The 21,569-nt window shown below is 36.2% G+C and overlaps 2 protein-coding genes across 6 annotated transcripts in view; one reads left to right on the top strand and one right to left on the bottom strand.

The window, feature by feature from the left end:
- The window catches only part of Kin (Kin17 DNA and RNA binding protein), an 85,872-nt gene that overhangs the window by 20,280 nt on the left and 44,023 nt on the right, over positions 1–21,569 (top strand). For 3 of the 5 annotated variants that reach the window (XM_071599782.1, XM_071599783.1, XM_071599785.1), the window contains exons 10-12: positions 1,489–1,557; positions 2,336–2,435; positions 3,912–4,012. In XM_071599782.1, coding sequence (XP_071455883.1) covers positions 1,489–1,557; positions 2,336–2,435; positions 3,912–4,012 — 270 coding nt within the window. The other 2 variants (XM_027944888.2, XM_071599784.1) reach the window with 2 other exon arrangements.
- Positions 12,794–21,569, bottom strand: part of Itih2 (inter-alpha-trypsin inhibitor heavy chain 2) — a 40,781-nt gene continuing 32,005 nt past the window's right edge. Inside the window, exons 15-21 of the mRNA XM_027944855.2 lie at positions 21,240–21,409; positions 17,899–18,036; positions 16,796–16,909; positions 16,198–16,396; positions 15,363–15,535; positions 14,626–14,737; positions 12,794–12,996 (exon numbers count right to left, since the gene is read on the bottom strand). Coding sequence (XP_027800656.1) covers positions 12,849–12,996; positions 14,626–14,737; positions 15,363–15,535; positions 16,198–16,396; positions 16,796–16,909; positions 17,899–18,036; positions 21,240–21,409 — 1,054 coding nt within the window. The 3' untranslated portion in view covers positions 12,794–12,848. The remainder of the gene's footprint in view (positions 12,997–14,625; positions 14,738–15,362; positions 15,536–16,197; positions 16,397–16,795; positions 16,910–17,898; positions 18,037–21,239; positions 21,410–21,569) is intronic.

Raw genomic sequence — 21,569 nt, 5'->3', positions numbered from 1 at the left:
TGAGGGTGTAGCTCAATACTTGCCTAGCAGGTGCAAGGCCTTAGGTTCTATCCCAGTACTGACAAAAAGAAGAGAAAAAAAAAAAGAGAGAGACAGACAGAGAAAGACAAAATGCTCATAGCAACCTAATGAGAAAAGAACATTGTGAAAGTTTCATGCATAATCTCAATGGCTCAGTTCCTTTCAATTCCTGGTAAGACTTTTGCAATCTGAGTTTTTATCATCAGGGAATACCAACAATATAATATCCTCACTTTCACTGTTTTGATTGGAAAGAAAAGCAATCTATGAAAGACAGAACTAATAGAATTTGAGATTTACAAATGAAAGTCCTAGATGTCAAGAAACCTTCACTGTGGAGATCAGTGATTTTGTATATAATTTTTTCCTCTTGGTAACCAAGTTGGACAAAAAAGAGGAAGAAGGAATAAAAGATTACTAATGAAATATTCAGCCAATGCTGGGAAGGATTATAACTCACTAATTTCTTTTTTAGCAAAGCTCACTAATTTCTTTCTTTTTTTTTTTTTTTAAATAACCCAGGTTATTTTTTTAAATAACCCAGCTACATCAATGTTCATAGCAGCACAATTCACAATAGCTAGACTGTGGAACCAACCCAGATGCCCTTCAACAGATGAATGGATTAAAAAAATGTGGCATTTATACACAATGGAATATTACTCAGCATTAAAAAATAACAAAATCATGGCATTTGCAGGGAAATGGATGGCACTAGAGCAGATTACGCTAAGCGAAGTTAGCCAATCCCTAAAAAACAAATGTCAAATGTCTTCTCTGATATAAGGGAGGTGACTCAAAACAGAGTAGGAAGGAAGAGCATGAAAAGAAGATTACCACGAAACAAGGAAAAGAGGAGGGAGGGAGAAGGGGAATTGCATGGAAGACGGAAGGAGACCCTCATGGGTTCACAAAATACATATACGATGGTGTGAGGGGGAAGGGAAGAAAAAAAAAGAGAGAAAGAGAGAGAGATAAGTGTTACAGTAGAATGGGTAGAGAATAGTGATGGGAGGGGGGGATAGGGAAGGCAGCAGAATACAACTGACATTAGGATTGCTGTATGTATACACATGGATGTATAACCAGTGTGATCTTGCAATCTGGAAAAATGAGAATTCATATGCTATTTGAATCAAATGTATGATATGTCAAGATCATTGTATTGACTTGGGCAACTAATAAAAAAATTAAAAATTGTATGGTAAAAAAATATAGAAAATATAATTCCTTTTTGTTTTTATTTTATTTTTTTAGTTGTAGATGGACACAATACCTCTATTTATTTATTTATTTATCTATCTATCTATTTATTTATTTATTTTTATGTGGTGTTGAGGATTGAACCCAGAGCCTTACATGTGCTAGGTGAGCGCTCTACCGCTGAGCCACAGCCCCAGCCCCAGCCCCTAGAAAAGATAATTTCTATCTTTTCCTTTATCTTCATTTTTTGTTGTTATTTTCCAGGAAATCATTGTGAAAATTATAACCAAAAAACTTGGAGAGAAGTATCACAAGAAAAAGGGTATCGTTAAGGTAAGAATATGAAGTTATGCATGGAAATTGTGAAAAAAGTTACTGGTTACCCAGTGAAGCTATTTTGGTATTTCTTGAAAATTAAATCTTTGTAGCAGAAGTATTATTGTGTCTAAGATTCCAATTATTCCATAAGATGAAATCTGAATTCATAATAGTTGGCAAAATACTTCTTTTCCAACCATAGTTTATATTTAACCTTGGTCTGTTTTCTTACTGGAGCAAATAGTATTTAAGGAATCCCATCACTACTGCTTAAAAATCTCAGTTGTGCATGCCTTGCCCATTAATCAGTGAAACGTTTTCTTTTTGTTAATGATGGACAGTATAATTATGCCCCAGAGGTCTCACGAGGACTTTCCTTGTGTATTACCTAGGAGACTAGCTGCTCTAGGGTTTTGAAATTCCAGTCCTTTTCTGCCTTTCCTAAATATAGTTTCATTCTAACACCCAGCCTTGTGCATGTGTAAATTGCTTTTTTTCTGTAGTCTAAGCTAGGCAAGTGGCCCTTCCTGCTAGATTTCTCAGTCTTATTCGAAGATTAGTAGTCTCGTATTCTTTCCAGGTGAAAACCTTAGCTAAGCTTTGAATTGAGTTCTATATTGAGAACCATTAACAGAAAAATTATGTGTGTGGGATCTAGAAAATGATGTTATTTATAATAGGAGTTACTTGTATCATTCAACTGGAATTTCATTTCTTTTTATTTTATTTATATTAGTTCTTTTCACTTAGTATTCACATATTCTATGATAAAGGTGTTCATTTTACATGACAGGAAGTAATTGACAAATATACAGCTGTTGTAAAGATGATTGATTCTGGAGACAAGCTGAAACTTGACCAGACTCATTTAGAGACAGTAATTCCAGCACCAGGTAAACCTTTTTCAGACCACTTATATATATTCCATCAAAATAAGTGATTCCATTCTTAAAAACCTTGTTTTTTTTGGCATTACTTGATGGTTACAGATGTGTTTCATTTTCAGAAATATTAACTGCCAATATTACTGATCCCCATTTGGCTTCAGGTGTCACAATACTTGACTAGTCCTTTGATAAAGATATTTTGTGGCATGAATGAATTTTCCCTTTCTGGAAAACTTTTTTTTTTCCTTCTGAAACAAAACATGACATATATCAATAAAATTAATCATATTAGGCTTTTATTATTAACATATTTGTTTAGCTCTCTGAAATAGTCAAGTAAAAGTCTGTTTTACTTATTGCTTTTTTTTCCCCTTACCTATCTTTGTCTTTTGGATGCTTATTCATATCTAACTATAAACACCAATGGGGTTAGATTGTCTCTGACTCAAAATCTTCTTGAACATATCACTGAGGGTACATTGATTATATTGGTCTTAGGAACTTCCACGTATCATACTCTGTATTTTTCTCCCTCAAATGAAACTTTTCTTATAGATTGGCTTTATTAATGTATAATTGATGAACAATAAATTGCACATTTATCAAAAATATAAGTGGTTTTAACATGAGTACTGCTGTGAAACCATCACTAAAATCAAGACAATGAACACTTCCCTTCATTTTCCTTTCTAATCCTCCCCACTTGATCCCCTACTTTTGCTTCCTCTGTCTTCCTAAGCAACTGCAGACCTGCTTTCTGTCATTGAAGATTGGTTCATATTTTTACAGAATTTTATATAAATGAAATCATACTGCTGTCTTAGTTTTGTGGTTGTTCAATTTAGGTTATTTTGACGTTGTTGTTGGGTCTCACTTCTTTCAGTTAACATAATTATTTTGGATTCATACATGTTGAATCTATAGTCCGTTTATTTGTATTGTTGAGGAATATATCAGTATGTAGATATACCAGAATTTATCCAAACACCTGTGGATGGACATATGGGTTGTTTAAAATTTTTTACAGATACAGATAAAACTGTGAACATTCATGTACAAATCCTTGTGTGGATGTATGATTTCTTTTCGGTAAATGCTTCAAATGGTTGTCACATAGTAGACATAAGTTTAAATTTTTATAAAACTGCCAAACCATCTTATGAATTTTAAAAAAAGACAATGTAAATAAATTTTCTTATACTTCTGGACTCTGAACATTTTCTGTACCCTATACACCTTGCGATCTAAAATTAAAACATATCCCTTTAAGAAAAATTGAAAACAATGAGGGGTTTTATAACGTTAGAGTAATCAAAATATTTATAAACTTTAGAACACCACATAGTTCTTAACATGATTAAGAACTTTCAAGAGAAGTTTTTTGTTTTTTATTATATTCATTGTAAAACATTTTGTTGTAACAAGGTAGGAAAAAAGTGGACAGTTTCTTTGCATTAAGTTTTATATGCATTTCTATTATAGGGAAAAGAATTCTGGTTTTAAATGGAGGGTACAAAGGAAATGAAGGTACCCTAGAATCCATCAACGAGAAAACGTTCTCAGCTACAATAGTCATTGAAACTGTAAGTTGTTTGCAAATAGATAAAAATTTGAAAATGCTGTAAAAATGTATCTTAATTCTTTTTAATTGAATTGAACTTTGTTTTAATTTTAGAGTATATGGTTTTTTGTTTGCCTTCCTTCCTATATAGAAATCTGTAAGCTTATTTTTTTCTAGTGACTTTGTCCTTCGTGAAGCATTTTATTTTCTAGTTACAAAAGAAATGTGTACTCATTATATAAAATCTGAAAAATACAATTTAAGTAATTCTAAAAATATGCCCATAATTCCAAAGATAAAACCCCCATTAATATTTCATTCTGTTCCTTTTTAGCCTTTGCATTTTATAAAATTATATACAAGATGGACAATTTTATATCCTGACTTTTTTTCCCACACATCTAATGAAATATAATAGTAAAATGAATTGGAAAAATGTAATCATAGTTGATGGAAAAGGAGCCACAGGTATCAATAAATTTTCAAAATGTCCCCCTTCTTTATTAAGGAACTTAAGGTAGCAGAAATCAACCCAGTTATTTCAAGAACTCTGACATATAAATAAAAGTATTTGTTGACTTTAAACTATAAGTCTACTGACAGGTCTTTGGGTGAGATCTGAGATTTCTTAAAATTAACATTTTTCTTAGAACTCTAAACTACTGCCATATCTTTATCTAAACAAAAGAAATTTCATCTCCAGTACAGTAGGTTTTAGTTTGGGGATGGGGTGATAGATCCCTTGGAGAATCTGATGAAAGCTTGGGTTCTTTTTTCAAAAAATTGTACCTAATTGCCAAATTTTATGTTTTCTCTTTGGGAAATCATAGGCTCCCTAAACCCATGGACCTGTGAGAGAATATTTGTCTCAGAAAGACTTTCTGGAAAAACCACTTAGATCCTTATTTAAGAGAACTCACACTTTAGTAAATTAAGAAAAAAAAAAAAAGTGTCATGACAATACTAAAGTAGAAACTACCATTTACTAACATAAATATAAGGGAATAAAAGTAAAAAAGGGACTCTTACCTGGCATTGAGGAATATAGGTCTGACTAAATTTACAGATTTGGGTTTTTTAAAACTCAAGTTTTTCTTTCTTACTCAATCAGTATGAAATGATGGGAAATCCCACATTTCCTTGACAGATTGATTGTCCTTTACTTTTTAATTTCATAGTCCTGTCCACTGTAGAGCCTGCTTCATGTTTCCATCCTCAGGAAACACAGATCAACCTATGGAGGATATATTAGGTTCTGTCTGATATCTTGATTCACAGTTGGTATGATTTTCATCAAAAGCTAATTTCTTCCCTCGCTCCCCATAAACCCACAGTTCTCTCTTCTTTTTGATGGGTTGGTTGTTCACAGGGTTGTTTTTGAGATAGGGCCTAGGAGCAAAACCACAGTATAGGCTTTTAGGTTGGTTACAAAGCAACACATGCTTCCAAAAGAGGAAACTCACTTCTAGTTTTTGTTTCTTCCTCATTTTTTTTTTCAGCATGCCCACATTTAAACAACAACAAAAATGTCTGCACTTATATATGCATGTTTGTCTCTTATGTCCCCATGTTTTCCTTGAATCACTTTTCAAGTTGTTTCTCCTGCTATTTTTATTATTTTAGAGAGCAGATTTTTAATAGCTGATAATGTATTCCTAAATATAGCCTCATCTTTTTTAGCTATTTGTCTAATAAACCCAAATGTCTGGTTCCCTTCTTACTCTCCAGATGTGCAGTTCTTATCAGACAAGTATAATTGACTGTAGACCCTTAAATGCAGTGATGAAAGATTCGATCTGGATCATGCTTCATCTGGAAACTTATTTCCTTTAAGTATAATCATTATTATATTTTTAAAAACTGACATTTTGAAAAGCATTTTTAACACAAGTTATGGTTCTTGGTTGAAAAATATTAAAGTCTCCCTGAGTGTGGTGGCACTCGCCTATAATACCAACGACTTGGGACAGGAGGATCGTGAGTTCAAAGCCAACCCCAGCAACTTAGTGAGGCCCTAAGCAACTTAGCATGACCTTATCTCTAAATAAAATATTAAGAAGGGCTGGGGATATGTCCCAGTGGTTAAGCACCCCTGGGTTCAATTCCCAGTACCTCCCCACCCCCCCACCCCAAAAGTCTCAGTCCGTGGTTAGAGTTGTGATTGTGATTGTTATCATCATCATGTTAGTGTTATACTTTGCAAAGGAGAGGGTCAACATTGCAATTTTAAACCAGAAGATTTAATAGTAAGTATTGATAAGTATTGTGATTATATCCATATTAAGTTCTAAGTATTATTCGGAGCATTTAATATATATGTTTTCCAACAACTCAATAGTAGAGGCACTGCTCTTTTACCCACTGGGGATACCAGAACAGAGACAGGAGTGGGAAACTGAAGTGCAGAGGTTAAGTTGCTTGCTCTAGGTGGGAGCTGAACTTGGCAGTCTAGGATAGGAGTCCATATTCTTTTTTTTTCCTTTTAATATTTATTTTTTAGTTTCGGGTGGACACAATATCTTTATTTTTATTTTTATGTGGTGCTGAGGATCGGAACCCAGTGCCTCATACATACTAGGCGAGTGCGCTACCACTTGAGCTACATCCCCAGCCCTAGGATCCCATATTCTTAGCTCCTGCATTCCCAGATTGTATCTACCTTTGAAGTTTTCCCCTTTTCCTTTTTGTTGATATGAAGAGAGGAAGAAAATATGTTTAAAGATGGACCCATATTCTGTAATAAGACCAGCCCTAACTATCACAACTCACTTGATACATGAGTTTGAGTTGTTAAATTGCTTTTAATAATATTTGGAAAAGGAAAAAGAAACCTCAATGGATAATGGCACAAACTAGATAGATAGATATGTATGAAGTTTAAAAGGGGTATTATTCATCACGGAAGAGTTCTTTTCTGATTTATAACTTGGAGAGCCAGGGTCATTCCAGTTAGTGGCTCTGCCATTTTTAAGAAGTGGCACCTGCAGGTGCCATGTCAGGCAGAACACAGAGGAGCATGACAGACTGCGGGTAGGCAACTTGTGTGGTTGGACCATAGCTTCTGCTCATGCCTATGGGCTGGAGCTCCATTTGTGGCCACATCAACCCACCAAGGGAATCAGGAAATACAGCTGCTTATTAGGGAAACTGAGAAGACCCTGCACAGCTGGGAAGTCTCTGTCACTATGTCTACTGATTACATATTTCAAATATTGAAGAAAATATGGTAGCTTTTAATTAGAATGCCATAGATTATTTTTTAAATGCACAGATGTACAGAAATATTAGTTACCTCATAATATTCTAGGGATATGGAAAAAGTAAATTTTATCCATAAGTGTGGTATCATTTTTTTGCCTTTTAAATACATGTGTTTTTAATCTTTTCTAAATTATTTTAATTTGTAGGGCCCTTTAAAAGGACGCAGAGTTGAAGGAATTCAATATGAAGACATTTCTAAACTTGCCTGAGTTTGAAAATTTGTTAACAATACATTAAAATTCTAAAGCATCAAATTGGTGTTTGCCAAGGCATTATGAGACTCTACTGTGTTAGGGTATTTCTTTTATATAAAACAAATGGATTTATTTAAATATTACTGTATAGTTGTTTAGTGAAACTTATAGAAAAATCTAATTATGTGTACTGAAGTATCAAGACTATGTAATTTTTCCTTGTTTTTTTCTTTTATTTGTAATATATCCTTGATTTTTTATTTTCATTAAAGAATGTTATTGGAGAGTGTTTTATATTGGACAATTTAGAATCATATAATCAGAGAAAATCTTTCATGTACTCTAAATTTATATTTTCCATAGTAGAATAGTAAAATTGAACTCTAAGTATAAATTTTAAAAAGCCAAGCTACAAACATAATAGTAGCTTTATTGTGATATAATTTATACAGTGTACAATTTACACATTTAAAATATACAGTTCAGTGGTTTCCTATATTTACAGAGTTGTGCAACCATTTCCATATCTAATTTTTTTAGGATATTTTTATCATCCTGGAAAGAAAGCCTGTACACAATCTTTATTCCTCCCAGTCACTCCCCAGTTTCTGGCAACCATTAATCTACTTTCTGTCTTTATGGATTTGCCTTGTCTAGACATTTTAAATAAATGGAGTAACCTAACATATGGTCTTTTAAGATTGGCTTCTTAATACTTTGCTAAAGAATTTCAAGATTTATAAATGTTGTAGTACTTCATTTCTTTTTATTGCCAAATAATATTCACTGCGTAGATAGATTACATTTGTTCATCCATTCATCAGTTGATAGGCATTTGGCTGTCTCTGTTTTTCAGTTATTATGGATAATGCTACTGTGACATTTGTGTAGATGTGTGTTTTCAATTCCTAGGAGTAGACTTGCATAGTCCCTAGAGTTTATATCCTGTTTAATAATTTTGAGGAACTGAACAGTTTTACAAAGCAACTGCATCACACCACCAATGGTGACCTACCCATTTTTAAATAAATAGAGCAGTTTATTATTTGGGAATGCAGAAGACTGGAAACCCACCTCATACTTGCCTATGCTCACCTCCCCATCAAAACAGGAAATGTATGGTTCACATCATTGAGCATAAGCAGGTGCAGTGAGATCCAAGTATGAATGGTCTTATTGGGGCTTGTTCTCTTCGTTGGCTTCATTCTCAGGCATTCTTAAAAGAACAAGATGACTCCCAATGTCTCCAGTTTACATCTTACTTTCAGTAGCACCAGTTTATCTTCTATATTGATTCGTACGGAAGGCCTGCAATAGTCTTATTAAGACTATACCTGGTAAAGTCATTCCAAAGAAAAGGATGGAATATGCTGACTGTCCAGACCAGGGTTGTATGCCAGCCCCTCGGCCATCTTGCTTGGAATGAGAGTAGAGAAGGGCTGAGAATTTCTGTTATCAGAAGATGGGAGAATATATGCTAAAAGTAGAAACATAAGAGGTAAGATAAGAAATAGTAACAGGAAGATATTAGTACCTTTACAGAAAGTATTCAGGGATGGGTTAAAATCTTTCCAAAATAACTTGACAGTGTGGTATCATGGAAAACAACTGGGTCTTGGGGCTGGACAGAAGTAAGGTTGAAAATGTTAGCTAATCTATTCACTGCCTATATAATCTTAGAAAGTTAATGTTTGTGAATCATAATAATTTCAATGTGTAAGTTTTCAAAAATAATGTGTCCATGCAGAGTTGATGTTAGAACTGCAGAGAATTAAGATTAAAAAAAGAAAAAGAGGGGCCGGGGTTGTAGCTCAATGGTAGAGCCTTTGGCTAGCATGTGTGGGGCACTGGGTTCAAATCTCAGCACCACATACAAATGAATAAATAAAAAAGATGTTGTGCCCATCTACAACTAAAACAGATATCTTAAAAGAGAAAGAAAATACATATAAAGTGTCAGACATAAAGCTTGGCACATAGTAGCTGTTTGGAAATGTCAGTGAGTAGTAGTGTCAGTAAATGTAATCAAGCATTTGAAGCCAGCCCCAGCATCAATCTGATCCAAAGAATTTCAATAAGGAGAAGTTCTTAATAACAGTGTGAGTGAAAAATGTGCCAAATTAGATCTACCTCCTTGAAACCCTTAATTTTGGAATAAACTCAGTGATTTTTCTTCAGAGAGAAATGATTCTTTCTTACCTCTGACATTTCTTTCCTCTCAACATCTTCCTGAACTTGTCTTGGAATGAAATAAAGTAGTGTACTTCAAGTTAAATTCATTAAAACATATCTGAAGCACAAAAATGTGATCCTAAAGTACAGAAATATTTTTATCCTCTAAGGTCTTAGGCCAGTAGTGGTTACATTAAGCAATAGAACAGCAGACACCCCAAATCAGGTCTTATATTGGCTTTTCTTTATGAAGGATCATAAACTATTCTTTTTCTTAAAAAAAAAAAAAAAAAAAAAAAAAAAAAAACTTTAAAGCATTTCTATATATATAACATGTGTCCACTGTTACGGTGCCATACATAGTACTTTCACTGTCCTAGGAAGCTTCTGTGCTCTGCGTATTCATCCCTCTCCATCCCTCAAATCCATGCTCTTCACTGTCTCCATAGTTTTGCCTTTTCCATAATGCCATATAGTTGGAATCATAGGCTGTAGCCTTTTTCAGATTGGCTTCTTTCACATAATATACATGTAAGATTCCCCCGTGTCTTTTTATGGCTTGATATCTTTTTAAGGCTGAATAATAATCTCGATTGTCTGGATGTTCCATAATTTACCCATTCAGCTACTGAAGGATACCTTGGTTGCTTCCAAGTTTTGACAATTATGAATAAAGCTGCTGTAAACATCCTGGGTGCAGGTTTTTGTGCAGATACAGCTCATTTTTCTGTATTGCTGAGAAGCAAATACTTTCGAAAGCTAATCAATAGGCAGCTAGTGTGGTAGTTGTTTCTTTCCAACTGTTCCCATTAATTTGTTCCCTTTGTTTAAAATAAGAGTACGTTTTGTTTGTAAGAGACTACCAAACTCTTCCAAAGTGGTTTTACTATTTTGCATTTCCACCACTTCACATCTTTACCAATATTTGGCCATGTCCATCCATGTTCTGGGTTTGGGCTCTTCTAATGTATATGTAGTAGTATCTTGCAATCCCCTAATGACATGATGCTGAGCATCTTTTCATCTCCTTATTTGCCATCTGTTTATCTTTGGTGAAATATCTTTTTTCAGGCCTTTGCTCATTTGTAAACTGGACCATTCATTCTCCTGTTGTGTTTTAAGAATTTTTTTAATACGGGTCTTTTATCATATATGTCTTTTGTAAATATTTTATCCAAACAGTGGCTTTGTTTTCTTATTTTTTTTTTCTTATCAGTATTCCTGAGATTATATGAAAGTTTTAGCATCACTATCCTGGAGATGAAATGCCAGAATTTTCTTTACTAGAATACCATTAAATTCCATTACCTTATTTGCTGATTTCTCCTTTGTCTTCTGGCGTCTTCTTCCAGCCCCAACCACCTATCAGTTTTTGCTGACAGAACAGAGTCGTATTCATTAAGTAAACATTTACTGAGTACCTCTAGTCTGTAAGAATGATATGTAAGAATGAGAAGCAGGTATCAACCCAAGGTGCATGTTGTATAGAAATTCGGAGTGTTCACTGGTACTCAAATGAAGTAATAAGCCAATAGTAAGCAACTCCATAATGTGAAGTACTTAGTTAAAAATCTGCCATGACTTTGCTAGGCCAAGACACTATTCACTGATACCAGTAAAATGGAAGCACAGGATTAGAGTATGAGTCAGCCTTGATTGTAAATTAATTATTAGGTTGACCAAAGTGACCCCAGAAATATTAGCTGTATAATTAAGTCACTATGCCATTAAAGAGAAGCGTCTTTGCTTTTTCTTTCTCATGTGGATATTTCAGAAAAAGTTACCAAATAAATTTGGCCAGCAAAAAAAGAAGTTTTAAGGAAAAAAAAAATACTTGGGGAATGGAGAATGGATATTGGCCAAATCGTACTGTCATATTGTATGCATGTATAAATATATAACAATAAATCCCACCATTATTACAACCATAATGCACAAATAAAAATATGAAAAAATGAGAAGTTCTTAATAGCACATAAGCATCTGCATGTTTCTAGGCAACCGGGGAATTTTTCCTTAATTTTTACTGGATCTTTGGAGTTACTTGTATCTCCTTCCATTAGGATAAGGCTAGCTAAAAGATGCCACTTCATGTATTAAGAGATCCTTAAGAGTATGTAGAGTGACACACATAAACCAGCAGACACAAAAATCACTCCTGATTCTTAGTTCATTTTTTCTACATATTGACTGTGATGCTTTTGAATTCTGTTAACTTATTCATTTCTTTGAATGGACTGTTTCCAACCCTAAAAAAAATTGTTTAATTTTCAGTGATTAAAAAGCACAGTAATTTAAAGCTAATTTAAAAACAAACAAACTTGGGACTTGGACTGTGGCTCAGCAGTAGAGCGCTAGCCTAGCATATGCGAGGTGCTAGGTTTGATCCTCAGCACTGCATAAAAATAAATAAATAAAATAAAGATATTGTGTAAAAAAACAAACAAACTTGTGACCAAGGTTATGATCTGAACCATTACTCTGTTTTTTCTTGAACATAAGGCTTGCATTATCCTGACAGTAAGACATATATTAATTATTTTTATGGTGACTATGTGATTGATGTTTAGGAAAAGCTTTGAATACAGGTTTCACAAGTCCTAAAGATGGTTAAGCTAGTTTTTTAAAATAAATTTCTATGGGTTTTATTTTTCTCTAGAATGCCGAGATATTCAGTCCTCATGAACTGGAAAGGATGTTAAGGGCCAACACCATGAAGGGAATCCTAAAAAGTACATCAGGTCATCTCAGCTCCCTTGATAAAATTGTCCCTACCGAGGGTGACAGGTTTTTAGTATAAATCTCCACAAAGCAACTAAGATTAAGCAACTTCCCGTATTCATTTTCCATGTTCACAAATAACCTCGTAATTGAACGTCCTATGTGATTAACAGTGTAAAAAAATATTCTCCATCTGCAAGGTCAAGGACCTGACATTCAACAATAGTGAAATTATCACAGTAAATGCCAAATCTAGGGCTCTGTCTAGATACCACCCTGACTTGCCAAAGCAGTTCTTTGCATCACTCAATTAATACATCTTAGCATCTGAAAAATGCAACAGAATCATAAAGCTTCATTGCAAAATATTTATTTTCTTCAGATGTGTTGAACAGGCTTTATAAACCTCCATGGCACCTGGGGTTTTTAACTATTCAACTGAGGAATGACTGCAAAAGTGGCAGGGAAAAAATGTATATTTATATATAGAATTTTCAAAACTATAAACCTTTAAGGCCATTTAAGAATGCTATAGAGATGAGGCACAAAGTAGTCCTTGTAATGTCCATCGATGAAACCTTTGCCACTGTTGTGCACAAACCAACAGGGAACATCTGTTCCAAACACTATATCTGTTCTGTAGTCTTTCTGGAATCCTCTGCAAGGAAAATGGTACGCATGGTTAGGGAATAGACCAGGCACTGCCAGTCAGGCATATCGAGAAACAAGACACCCTCTTTTCCGTGCTGTGCATTGTGCTTTTTTATTACCATTATCTTCCCCGCCCCACCGTATTCCCTACATGTATGACATGTCAGAATCTGGAGATGGCTGTTAGAAGGACAGAGAATCAGCAGTGTGTTCTTACTATTCAAGGAATCCTTACACAGGTTGACCCCTGTGAACCCTTCCAGCAAAGTAGAGAGCAGTCATTTAATGCAAGTGGAAAGACTGGAATACAATCCCAAAATGTTATAGACTAACCTCACACATTAACTCAAGAATGCATCTGAGGGACCTCAGATTTATGGATAAATGTTTTATTTAAGAGTAATACCTGCTGTTTGAGTAAATTCGTGTCCTCCACTTGAAGGACAAAAACGCCAATGATTTGGAAAGGTATACAGCACATTGCTATAATAAGCCTTAAAAGGATACAGCTGCAGCCCACAGGTCAACTCTACTTCAATTATGCATCGTGGGATACTTTCACTAGAGGAAGCTGAGGCCCAGCACCAGCCTCTTGTAGAATAGATGCTCTTTTACCAAGCTTCACGTGATTTGATTGCTATGGTGCTCACCCCTTGGCCATCACGCTTGCTGCTGCCCACTGGGAACTCACTGTTCTCTATCTAGTGAACCAAAACCAGTTGAGTAGTCCAAACCAAGAATCCCTGTTTGGTCCACAAATTTAGTTTTGTGGTGGCACTTATAATTTTAGGGCCTAATTTTTGCAATGTTATGATTTGATTGAGTATGTGAAAGCCAATGACATTTGTGTGCAGGAATAGTCTTTTTTTTTTTTCTCTCTTCTACTGGGGATTGAACTCAATGGTGCTCTACCACTGAACTATATCTCCAGCTTTTTATTTTATTTTACTTTTTAATTTCGAGACAAGGTCTGACAAAGTTGCCCCGGTTGGCAGTGAACTTGCCATCTCCCTGCCTCAGTCTCCCAAGTAACTGGGATTATAGGCATGCTCCACAGCACCCAGCTAGGAAGAGTCATTTTTAATAAAGCAAAGTTGGCTGCTTTATAATAACTCTAAAAAGACAAAAACTGCTTTAAAATGGTATCAAATTAGGCATGGATGAGAAGACTGGGGAAAATTTATAAAGATTTTACAAGTTTTATAACTTGTAACACTCAGAATGTTTTATAAGTTCTCACTTCAAATTGAAGCATATGGATATGATTTGTGTAAGAATAGCTACACAAAAATGAATTCAGTAAATCCATACTCAAAAAGAAGGCTTACATAAAAATATACTTTCGTTCTCTACACTGTGGCTCATGGGTATTTTTATGATTTCTTCCTTTGGTTAACTTTTTCAGTTATCCAACTTGTGAGCAGAGGGCTTCTAATGTATGAAGATGAGAACAATAGATTAATTAATCTTGGCATTTCATAATGCACACTTATAGTCATTATTGACACCTAAAGTAGGCCATTGAACTGTCCTTATGGAAATGATATATATGTGTCTATTCCTGATGCGTTGTTGAGTTTGACAGCTAATCCAATAGGGAACCCTTTTCATCACTGCATAAGCATCCAAGGCCTACCTGGTAACAGTCAGCTTCTGTCCTTTCACTTGCATGCTTGCCTCTGGTTTTTCAGGGTCCTTTCCTGGTCTCTCATTGAAGATGTGTATCTTTGGCTCGTGCATGAACTGGCCTAGCAAAACAAAGTCCAGACATTTATTTACATGTAATCCAAAGTTACATTGGATCCAAGTGACATTTTGGCCCTCCTTCAGAATTTCTAGGGTAGAAAGACACGTTGAGAGGTAAAAGGAACAGCAAAGGACGGGAAGGGTTCTTCCTGAAAATGATTTCCCATGATCATTTTTTATACATGAGGCTGACCCACTGGACTATTAGTAAAACCACCCAAGAGATGGTGAGGACAGGGGTGAGGTTGGCATTGGAGAGCACGGGTCAAACCATAGGAACATGTCTGTGATGTCATGTTTTTACATTTAAACTCTTAAAATACCAGGGAATGTAGTCCCTGGATGCTCTACTTGTTATCAAAGACTTCCTAAACCAGTTCACCTCCCTTCCATTACAAAACAGTCTTCTCTTAACTTGCCCCATTTGTGATGCTGAAACCCTGGCCCTAGATGCCCCTGTCTGGAAAGATGAATGGTCCTGGCCATCTTATTCCCTAGTCACCACATTCTATGGGTCCTCTACCCCTGAATCCACACCTGCTCTTTTCCCAACTTCTAACGACCCTCATCCAAGTCACTAAAGACAGAGTGGCCCTGCATATGCCCGATGGTTGAGAGACAATTTACCTAAAAGTCCATGCACATTAGGGGAAAACTTGTGTGTGGGGGGAATGTAGATCCCCAGAAAGTCTACGTTGACTGGATGCTTCTTCCAAACACGATGCAGTAGAACAGAAAAGGACATCTCCTTATCCAGGGTGACAGTCACAGTTTTTTCTTTCTTCACAGAGACAAGCACCCTAGTGTGAAAGTCAAAAGGAAGGAAAGGATTCCAGAACAGACTTCTTTAGCAAGTCATTCTCACCCCCAATATATACTCTCCATTCCTCCCAATACAACTCCCCTTGTGTTTTAAGAGCTTTACCAAATTTTTGCTATAGAATGCTGGGGGTTTTGTTGCGGTTGTTGTTGTTGTTTGTTTGTTTTTGTGGTTCTGGGGATTGAACCCAGGGTCTTGTGCATGTGAGTCAAGCACTCTACCAACTGAGCATATTCCCAGCTTTCAGAATGCTGTTCTTTTAACTCCCAGCTCTAAAATTCTGTCAATTTTCATGTTTATAGGTAAACCATCAATAAATAGATACTAATTGGTAAGACATATGGGGCTTGGAGCAGACTCCCTGACAGAGTCAGCTAGGGATTTCAGTTGATGAGTTTGTTCACTGATCCAACATATGTATTGTATACTTACTGTATGCCACACATTAGGCCAGGCACTGAGACACATTAGTGACCAAAAAGCTACCTGCAAGAGTATGGTAGGTAAGAACAACTTTCTTGAGCCTTGACTTCCTTATGCTTAAAATGATTATTTTAAATTCTGTGTTGGCATTGATGTTTGGATTTATTTGTGCAGCCATGCCTCAAAGACAGGAATCCATTCAGATGGAGTAATACATGCCTCTGATTAATGATATGAGCTGTGTCAGACCAGGACAAGATGGATGTATGAGAACCACGACTCAGGGTGATGGTCTCAGTGCTGATTTCTATTTTCAGGTCTTCATTTTGGAAATAAAATCCCAGTTTTCCAAAATAGGTTCTTAGTTTTCCATTCTGAGGCTTCTTTGCACCAATAAGCTGACCATTCACTAAAATCCCTGTAGAAGAAAAAAATCATTTTTTTTTCCTTGTGGGCCCCCCTTTTTTTAATGTCTGAGCACCATAATTCAAATTTTATAAAACTTGACAACTTGAGAATATTATTATTATTTTGCTTCAGAATTTGTTTTTTTATAAATTTCATTTTATAACTGATATGTTTTATTATTATATCATAATAAGATAAGCTAGTTTATCCTTACAATATAGGTTTTGGATTATGATTGTTCCAGACTCTTCAGAATGTTTTTATTATAATTTAATTTTTCACTAATTATCAGGTTTCTAAAAGTATAGGATTTCTATTAAGAAGAGACACAGAGAAATCCCAGGTAGTGACAGGGGAGCGTGGCAATTATCTAATTTTCTAATTCAAAAATAAGTTATTTTTATTTTACCTGATTCTGGATCAGAAACCAGATTGAGGATTTTTCCAGGTTCTGAGTCAATATTAAAGCAAATATTCTTTTGGCTTTTTGGCAGGTAAATAATGAAATGGGGGTCATTTTCAACTGGAAAACATACACGGAAAATGAAAACAAAATCATTAAAAGAAATTATTTTGAACAGTATTTTATTCCTGAACACTTTTAATTTAATCAGAATAAGTATCTACTGTGCTTCCATTATTGATCAGGTTCTATTATAGGCATGGGGATCCAGTGGTTCATACCCTCTTGTCCCTTTGTCTTGGATCATCTATCAGTATTTATGTTTTTTAATAAATATAGTGGATATTTATTTTGTACCTTTTGCATATGTACTAGGCTAAATACTGGAGATAAAATTAAATACAAAAGATAAAAGGAAAAGAAACATACATGTATGAGAAACCCATATATATAACACATACATGTAAGAAACACATACTCTAGACATATTTTTTAAGTAAAATAGAGATGTGTTCATATACAGTAAAGAAAAATAAAGGAGACATAAAATAGATAAGCCACAAAAGTGAAATGAGGTCACTTGAAATATCCACCAAAGCCCTGGCTAAGTTTCCTCTGTCACAGAACAATGTCTGATGTGTGTCTTGAGAAGTTTGTTTCTGAGGATCTCTTGATTGATAGAAGAGTCTACATTTTAGGGAATCTAGACAGCTGCTCTTTCTAGGAACAATAAGAAAGACCCTTCCATGAACAATTCAAAAAAAACCACTTAGGCAGGTATTTGGGACCTTCCCCTAGAGAACAGAACCCAGGAGCACCCAGCTAGATGATAGCCGCATACAAAATAAGGAAGAGTCCTCAGAATGAAATCTACCTTTTTGGCCCTTTGATCTTGGACTTCCAGCCACCAGAATTTGGATAAATAAATGTCTGTGATTTAGATGCCCCAGTCTGATATTTTGTTCCAGCAGCTTGGGACTGTCTTCTTTCAACAGAAGTCAAAGATGCCTACTTCCCCAGCACACAGTGATTTTATTCAGGCACAGAAGTGCACCACAGTATTGCGATCAGTTGAGAAGGTAGAAGAGTGTGCATTGAAGCTCTGTTACCTCTTATCACATGTGGAGGGGGCGTGGACTCAAGCAGCTGTCCCCCTACTGCAAGCATGGCCGTCACTGGTGTTGGGGAAGGCTTGGCCCAAGATGGGATGGAACCTGGAGCAACTTTGCTGCCATAATACAAGGCACCTGTGCAGGAAAAACTGTATCCGTTAGTTTCCATAGAAATTTCAAGAATCCTTTTTCATTCTTTCTTTCTTTCTTTCTCTTTTGGCAGCCCCCAGAAGCTCTTGGTGGAAGTTTTATCTCCCCATTTTTTTTTTCCAGTTCTAGGGATTGAATCCAGGGCCTAATACATGCTTGGCTAGTGTTGTACCACTAAAAAACACCTTCAGCCCCTTCCCCCATTTTTTTTTTTGCAAGGTGGAAACTACCAGAGATTGAACTCAGGAGCACTTAACCTCTGAGCCACATCCCCAGCCCTATTTTGTATTTTATTTAGAGACAGGGTCTCCCTGAGTTGCTTAGTGCCTCACTTTTGCTGAGGCTAGCTTTGAACTCATAATCCTCCTGCCTCAGCCTCCTGAGCCACTGGGATTACAGGTGTGTGCCACCGTCCCTGGCCCCCTTTCCACGTTTTTATTCCAGAGATCTCTGCTGTCCCACTGGCATCCCAGGAGGAGAGTCCAGAAGCTGAGGAAGGATCTGTAGTAGGAGGAACTGATGACTATAGATCTTTCTAGAACTCGCCAAACAACAAGCTGAACCCATTTCACTTTCTAAAGAGGTTCCCTATCTATGAGAGAGACTGCATTACACAAGAAAGATTCTGATATTCAGTCATTCTCCTTGCTTTGAGAAACACAGGCAATTTCCCAGCCTTAGTTTTTCCCTAGATCAGTTTAGCTATGAGGGCCTCAATCTGTTGTAATCAGGGATGTCAGAAGTCAGAGTTCCACAAACCCTGGACCAGTGCAATAAACTTGGCGTCCCACTTGAGCACAATCAAAAATGCAGAAAGCAATCCCTCCAGTGGATGCAGCTCATTCTCAAAGACTAGGTCTCTAAGAAAGAGGAAAAAGATTAGCAAATTGGAAGCCCCTCTAGCCTCGGTTATGTACCCCCAGGGGCTACCTGGAGACTTTTTACAGGATACAGAGGGCAAGGAGAGTTTTTAAAGCCATTTGTAGATTTGGAGCTTTCACATATACTTTTTATGTGAAAAAACCCCTTTATCAGGGCTGGGGTATGGCTCAGCGGTAGAGCACTTGCCTAGCAAGTGTGCAAGGCCCTGAGTTCAATCCTCAGCACCACATAAAAATGAATAAATAAAATAAAGGTATTGTATCCAACTACAACTAAAAAATAAATATTAAAAAAAAAACCTTTATCATCCTAGGTTATGAATGGAACGCCCTCCTTCACCTAAAGTCCCCAGGAATCAAAAAAGCGTCCATTTGAATGTAGACATAGCACTTAAAATTCAATGACTCCAATGACTGGTGACAAGTCCTTTCCCAGTCAGATGGTTACTCATTCTTTACTTTCAGTAAAATTGGGAAGGGTTCACATTGTCAGCTGACAAATCATTGAAGTTTTGAATGCTTGAATTTGTGAGTTTGGGCATATACCTGTGGTGGAATTCAGACAAGCGAGTGACATTTCTATTAACAAGCTCTTTCTCTTCCATTTCTATCTAACATATCTGTATCAACAATGTTTATCAGCACTTAAGCCTGTAAAGTTGTTTTTTTAATTTTTTTTAAACGTAGAATTGAAGCTGAATCCTGTATCTTTCAGTCTATCCATAAACAGTACTTACCATGAATACTTGAAGGAAAACTCAGCCACATTTTTCTCAGTAGGAGATGATTTCTGATCAAATTTTACTTCTTATGTATTTCAAAATTTATATCATATTAATGTTATTTTGATCAATGTCTACTAACACTGTAGTAATTTTAATAAAATACAGTCCAGAAGAAAAATTTGAATGGTCAGAATCTTATGGTGAAGTGGCACCCCCTTTCTTCACAGAAAAGTCTTAACTGGGCTTCTCTAGAAATTGTCACCATGGCTGATTTTAGGACTTTCAGCAAAAGAGTCTATGCAAAAGAGTTCAATGTAGATAAACTTTCTATTTCTGTGTTGCCCTGAATTTACTTGGCCACTGGCCGGGAAGATACCAGCCCTCCAGGTGCTGGACACCCCCTTACTAGTTTTTCACAAACGTATCCAGTATAATAGTTTGTAGAAATGTGCAAACAAGGCTGTGAACTGGGCTTCACAGAGATGTCTACATTTTTAAGATAAGTTATCAACTGGGCTCCATGGTAACTAACAGCTGGCAGGGAGAGGAAAGGGAGGGGAGAAGAAGCTGTCCCCTTCTCAGGTTTTGTCCTTGAAGGGTTAACTTGCCCAAAACAGTGAAAGAAAATCTGCTTTTATGTGAACTTCTGTAGACTGTGAACTCTGAGCCCTTCCCCTTACACGTTGGGTATAAAACTCTGAAACTACCTGAACTCGGGGTTCAGGGGATTGATTGATTACAGCAAAAGCTGGGCCCTCTGAACCTGGCTGCAGCCAAATAAAACTATTTCCTGCTATCTTTGGTGCCTTACCTCATCTGTCTCTACAACAATGGTACAACTCTTAAATTTAAAAGTTAAACAAATATATGCCAAAAGAGAGAGAGAGAGAGAGCAAAATAAGCAAACATTTTTCTTGCAAGGAAGCAAGGTGATTAATAAGACTTTGATGCATAAAAATAGATTACATTAGCATATTTTGTGAGGAGAAAGTGGAATGGAAATAAATACAAGTCCAACTAGAAAAAACGAACAATATAAACATTTTAGTGATTAAAATTGAATTTATTCATGCATCTTTTAGATGGATGATGGCGAGTATCACAATAAGTGTTCTGTCTCATTAGATATGTTCAAAACAGTGACATCGTTTTATTTTACAGAGTCAATGTTTACGATATGCCAGAAATATATTTGTCGCCATGATTTAAATAGGATGAAAAAAATTAAATGTTGATTTAAGAAATAAGTGTGGGAATTGTGCTCTATATGTGTAATATGAATTGAAATGCATTTTGCTGTCATGTATAACAAATTAGAATAAATAAATAAATTTAAAATTTAAAAAAAATGAGTGTGGGGGTTCAGAGATCTTCATAATTCCTTTGGGAGATATGAGTAAAAATGTTCAAAAACCATAATGATAAACCATCCTCAAGTAAGTTTAATATGCAAGCTCAGGCAGGCAGGGACATGAGCTGGGGGCAAGAGGTGGCTAGGGACGGGACAGAGCAGAGGCCCTAGGACCTCAGCACAGGACAAGAAAGCTGCCCTGACATTACTCCACCAGATGAAAACACTGACCTGAACAGCAAGAGTGATCTTGTGGAGGGGAGTCGGCCAGCATGCGCTCGTCCCCAGCTTCATTCTCAATCACCATCGCAGTCAGTGGGGTCACAATATGATGTTCTAGAGACATCTGCAGGATTGTTTTCGTAATCTTCCGTTTGGCTGCAGCTGTAGGAGCCAGGCTTCTGCATCCAGGAAATAGAGGCATTACAGGTAATTGAAGGGGGAACTCAGATCCCATACCCACCCACCTCGGCTTCTGATGTCCAGCCAGGACCTGGGCAGGGGGCCAGGGTGCACAAGGCAGAGGGAAACAGAATTAAATGGCTTCATGAAGCTACTAAG

Source organism: Marmota flaviventris, chromosome 12 (assembly GCF_047511675.1).
Source record: "Marmota flaviventris isolate mMarFla1 chromosome 12, mMarFla1.hap1, whole genome shotgun sequence".
NCBI classification, from domain to species: Eukaryota; Metazoa; Chordata; class Mammalia; order Rodentia; family Sciuridae; genus Marmota; species Marmota flaviventris.
This window is presented reverse-complemented; position numbering and strand designations above follow the sequence as displayed.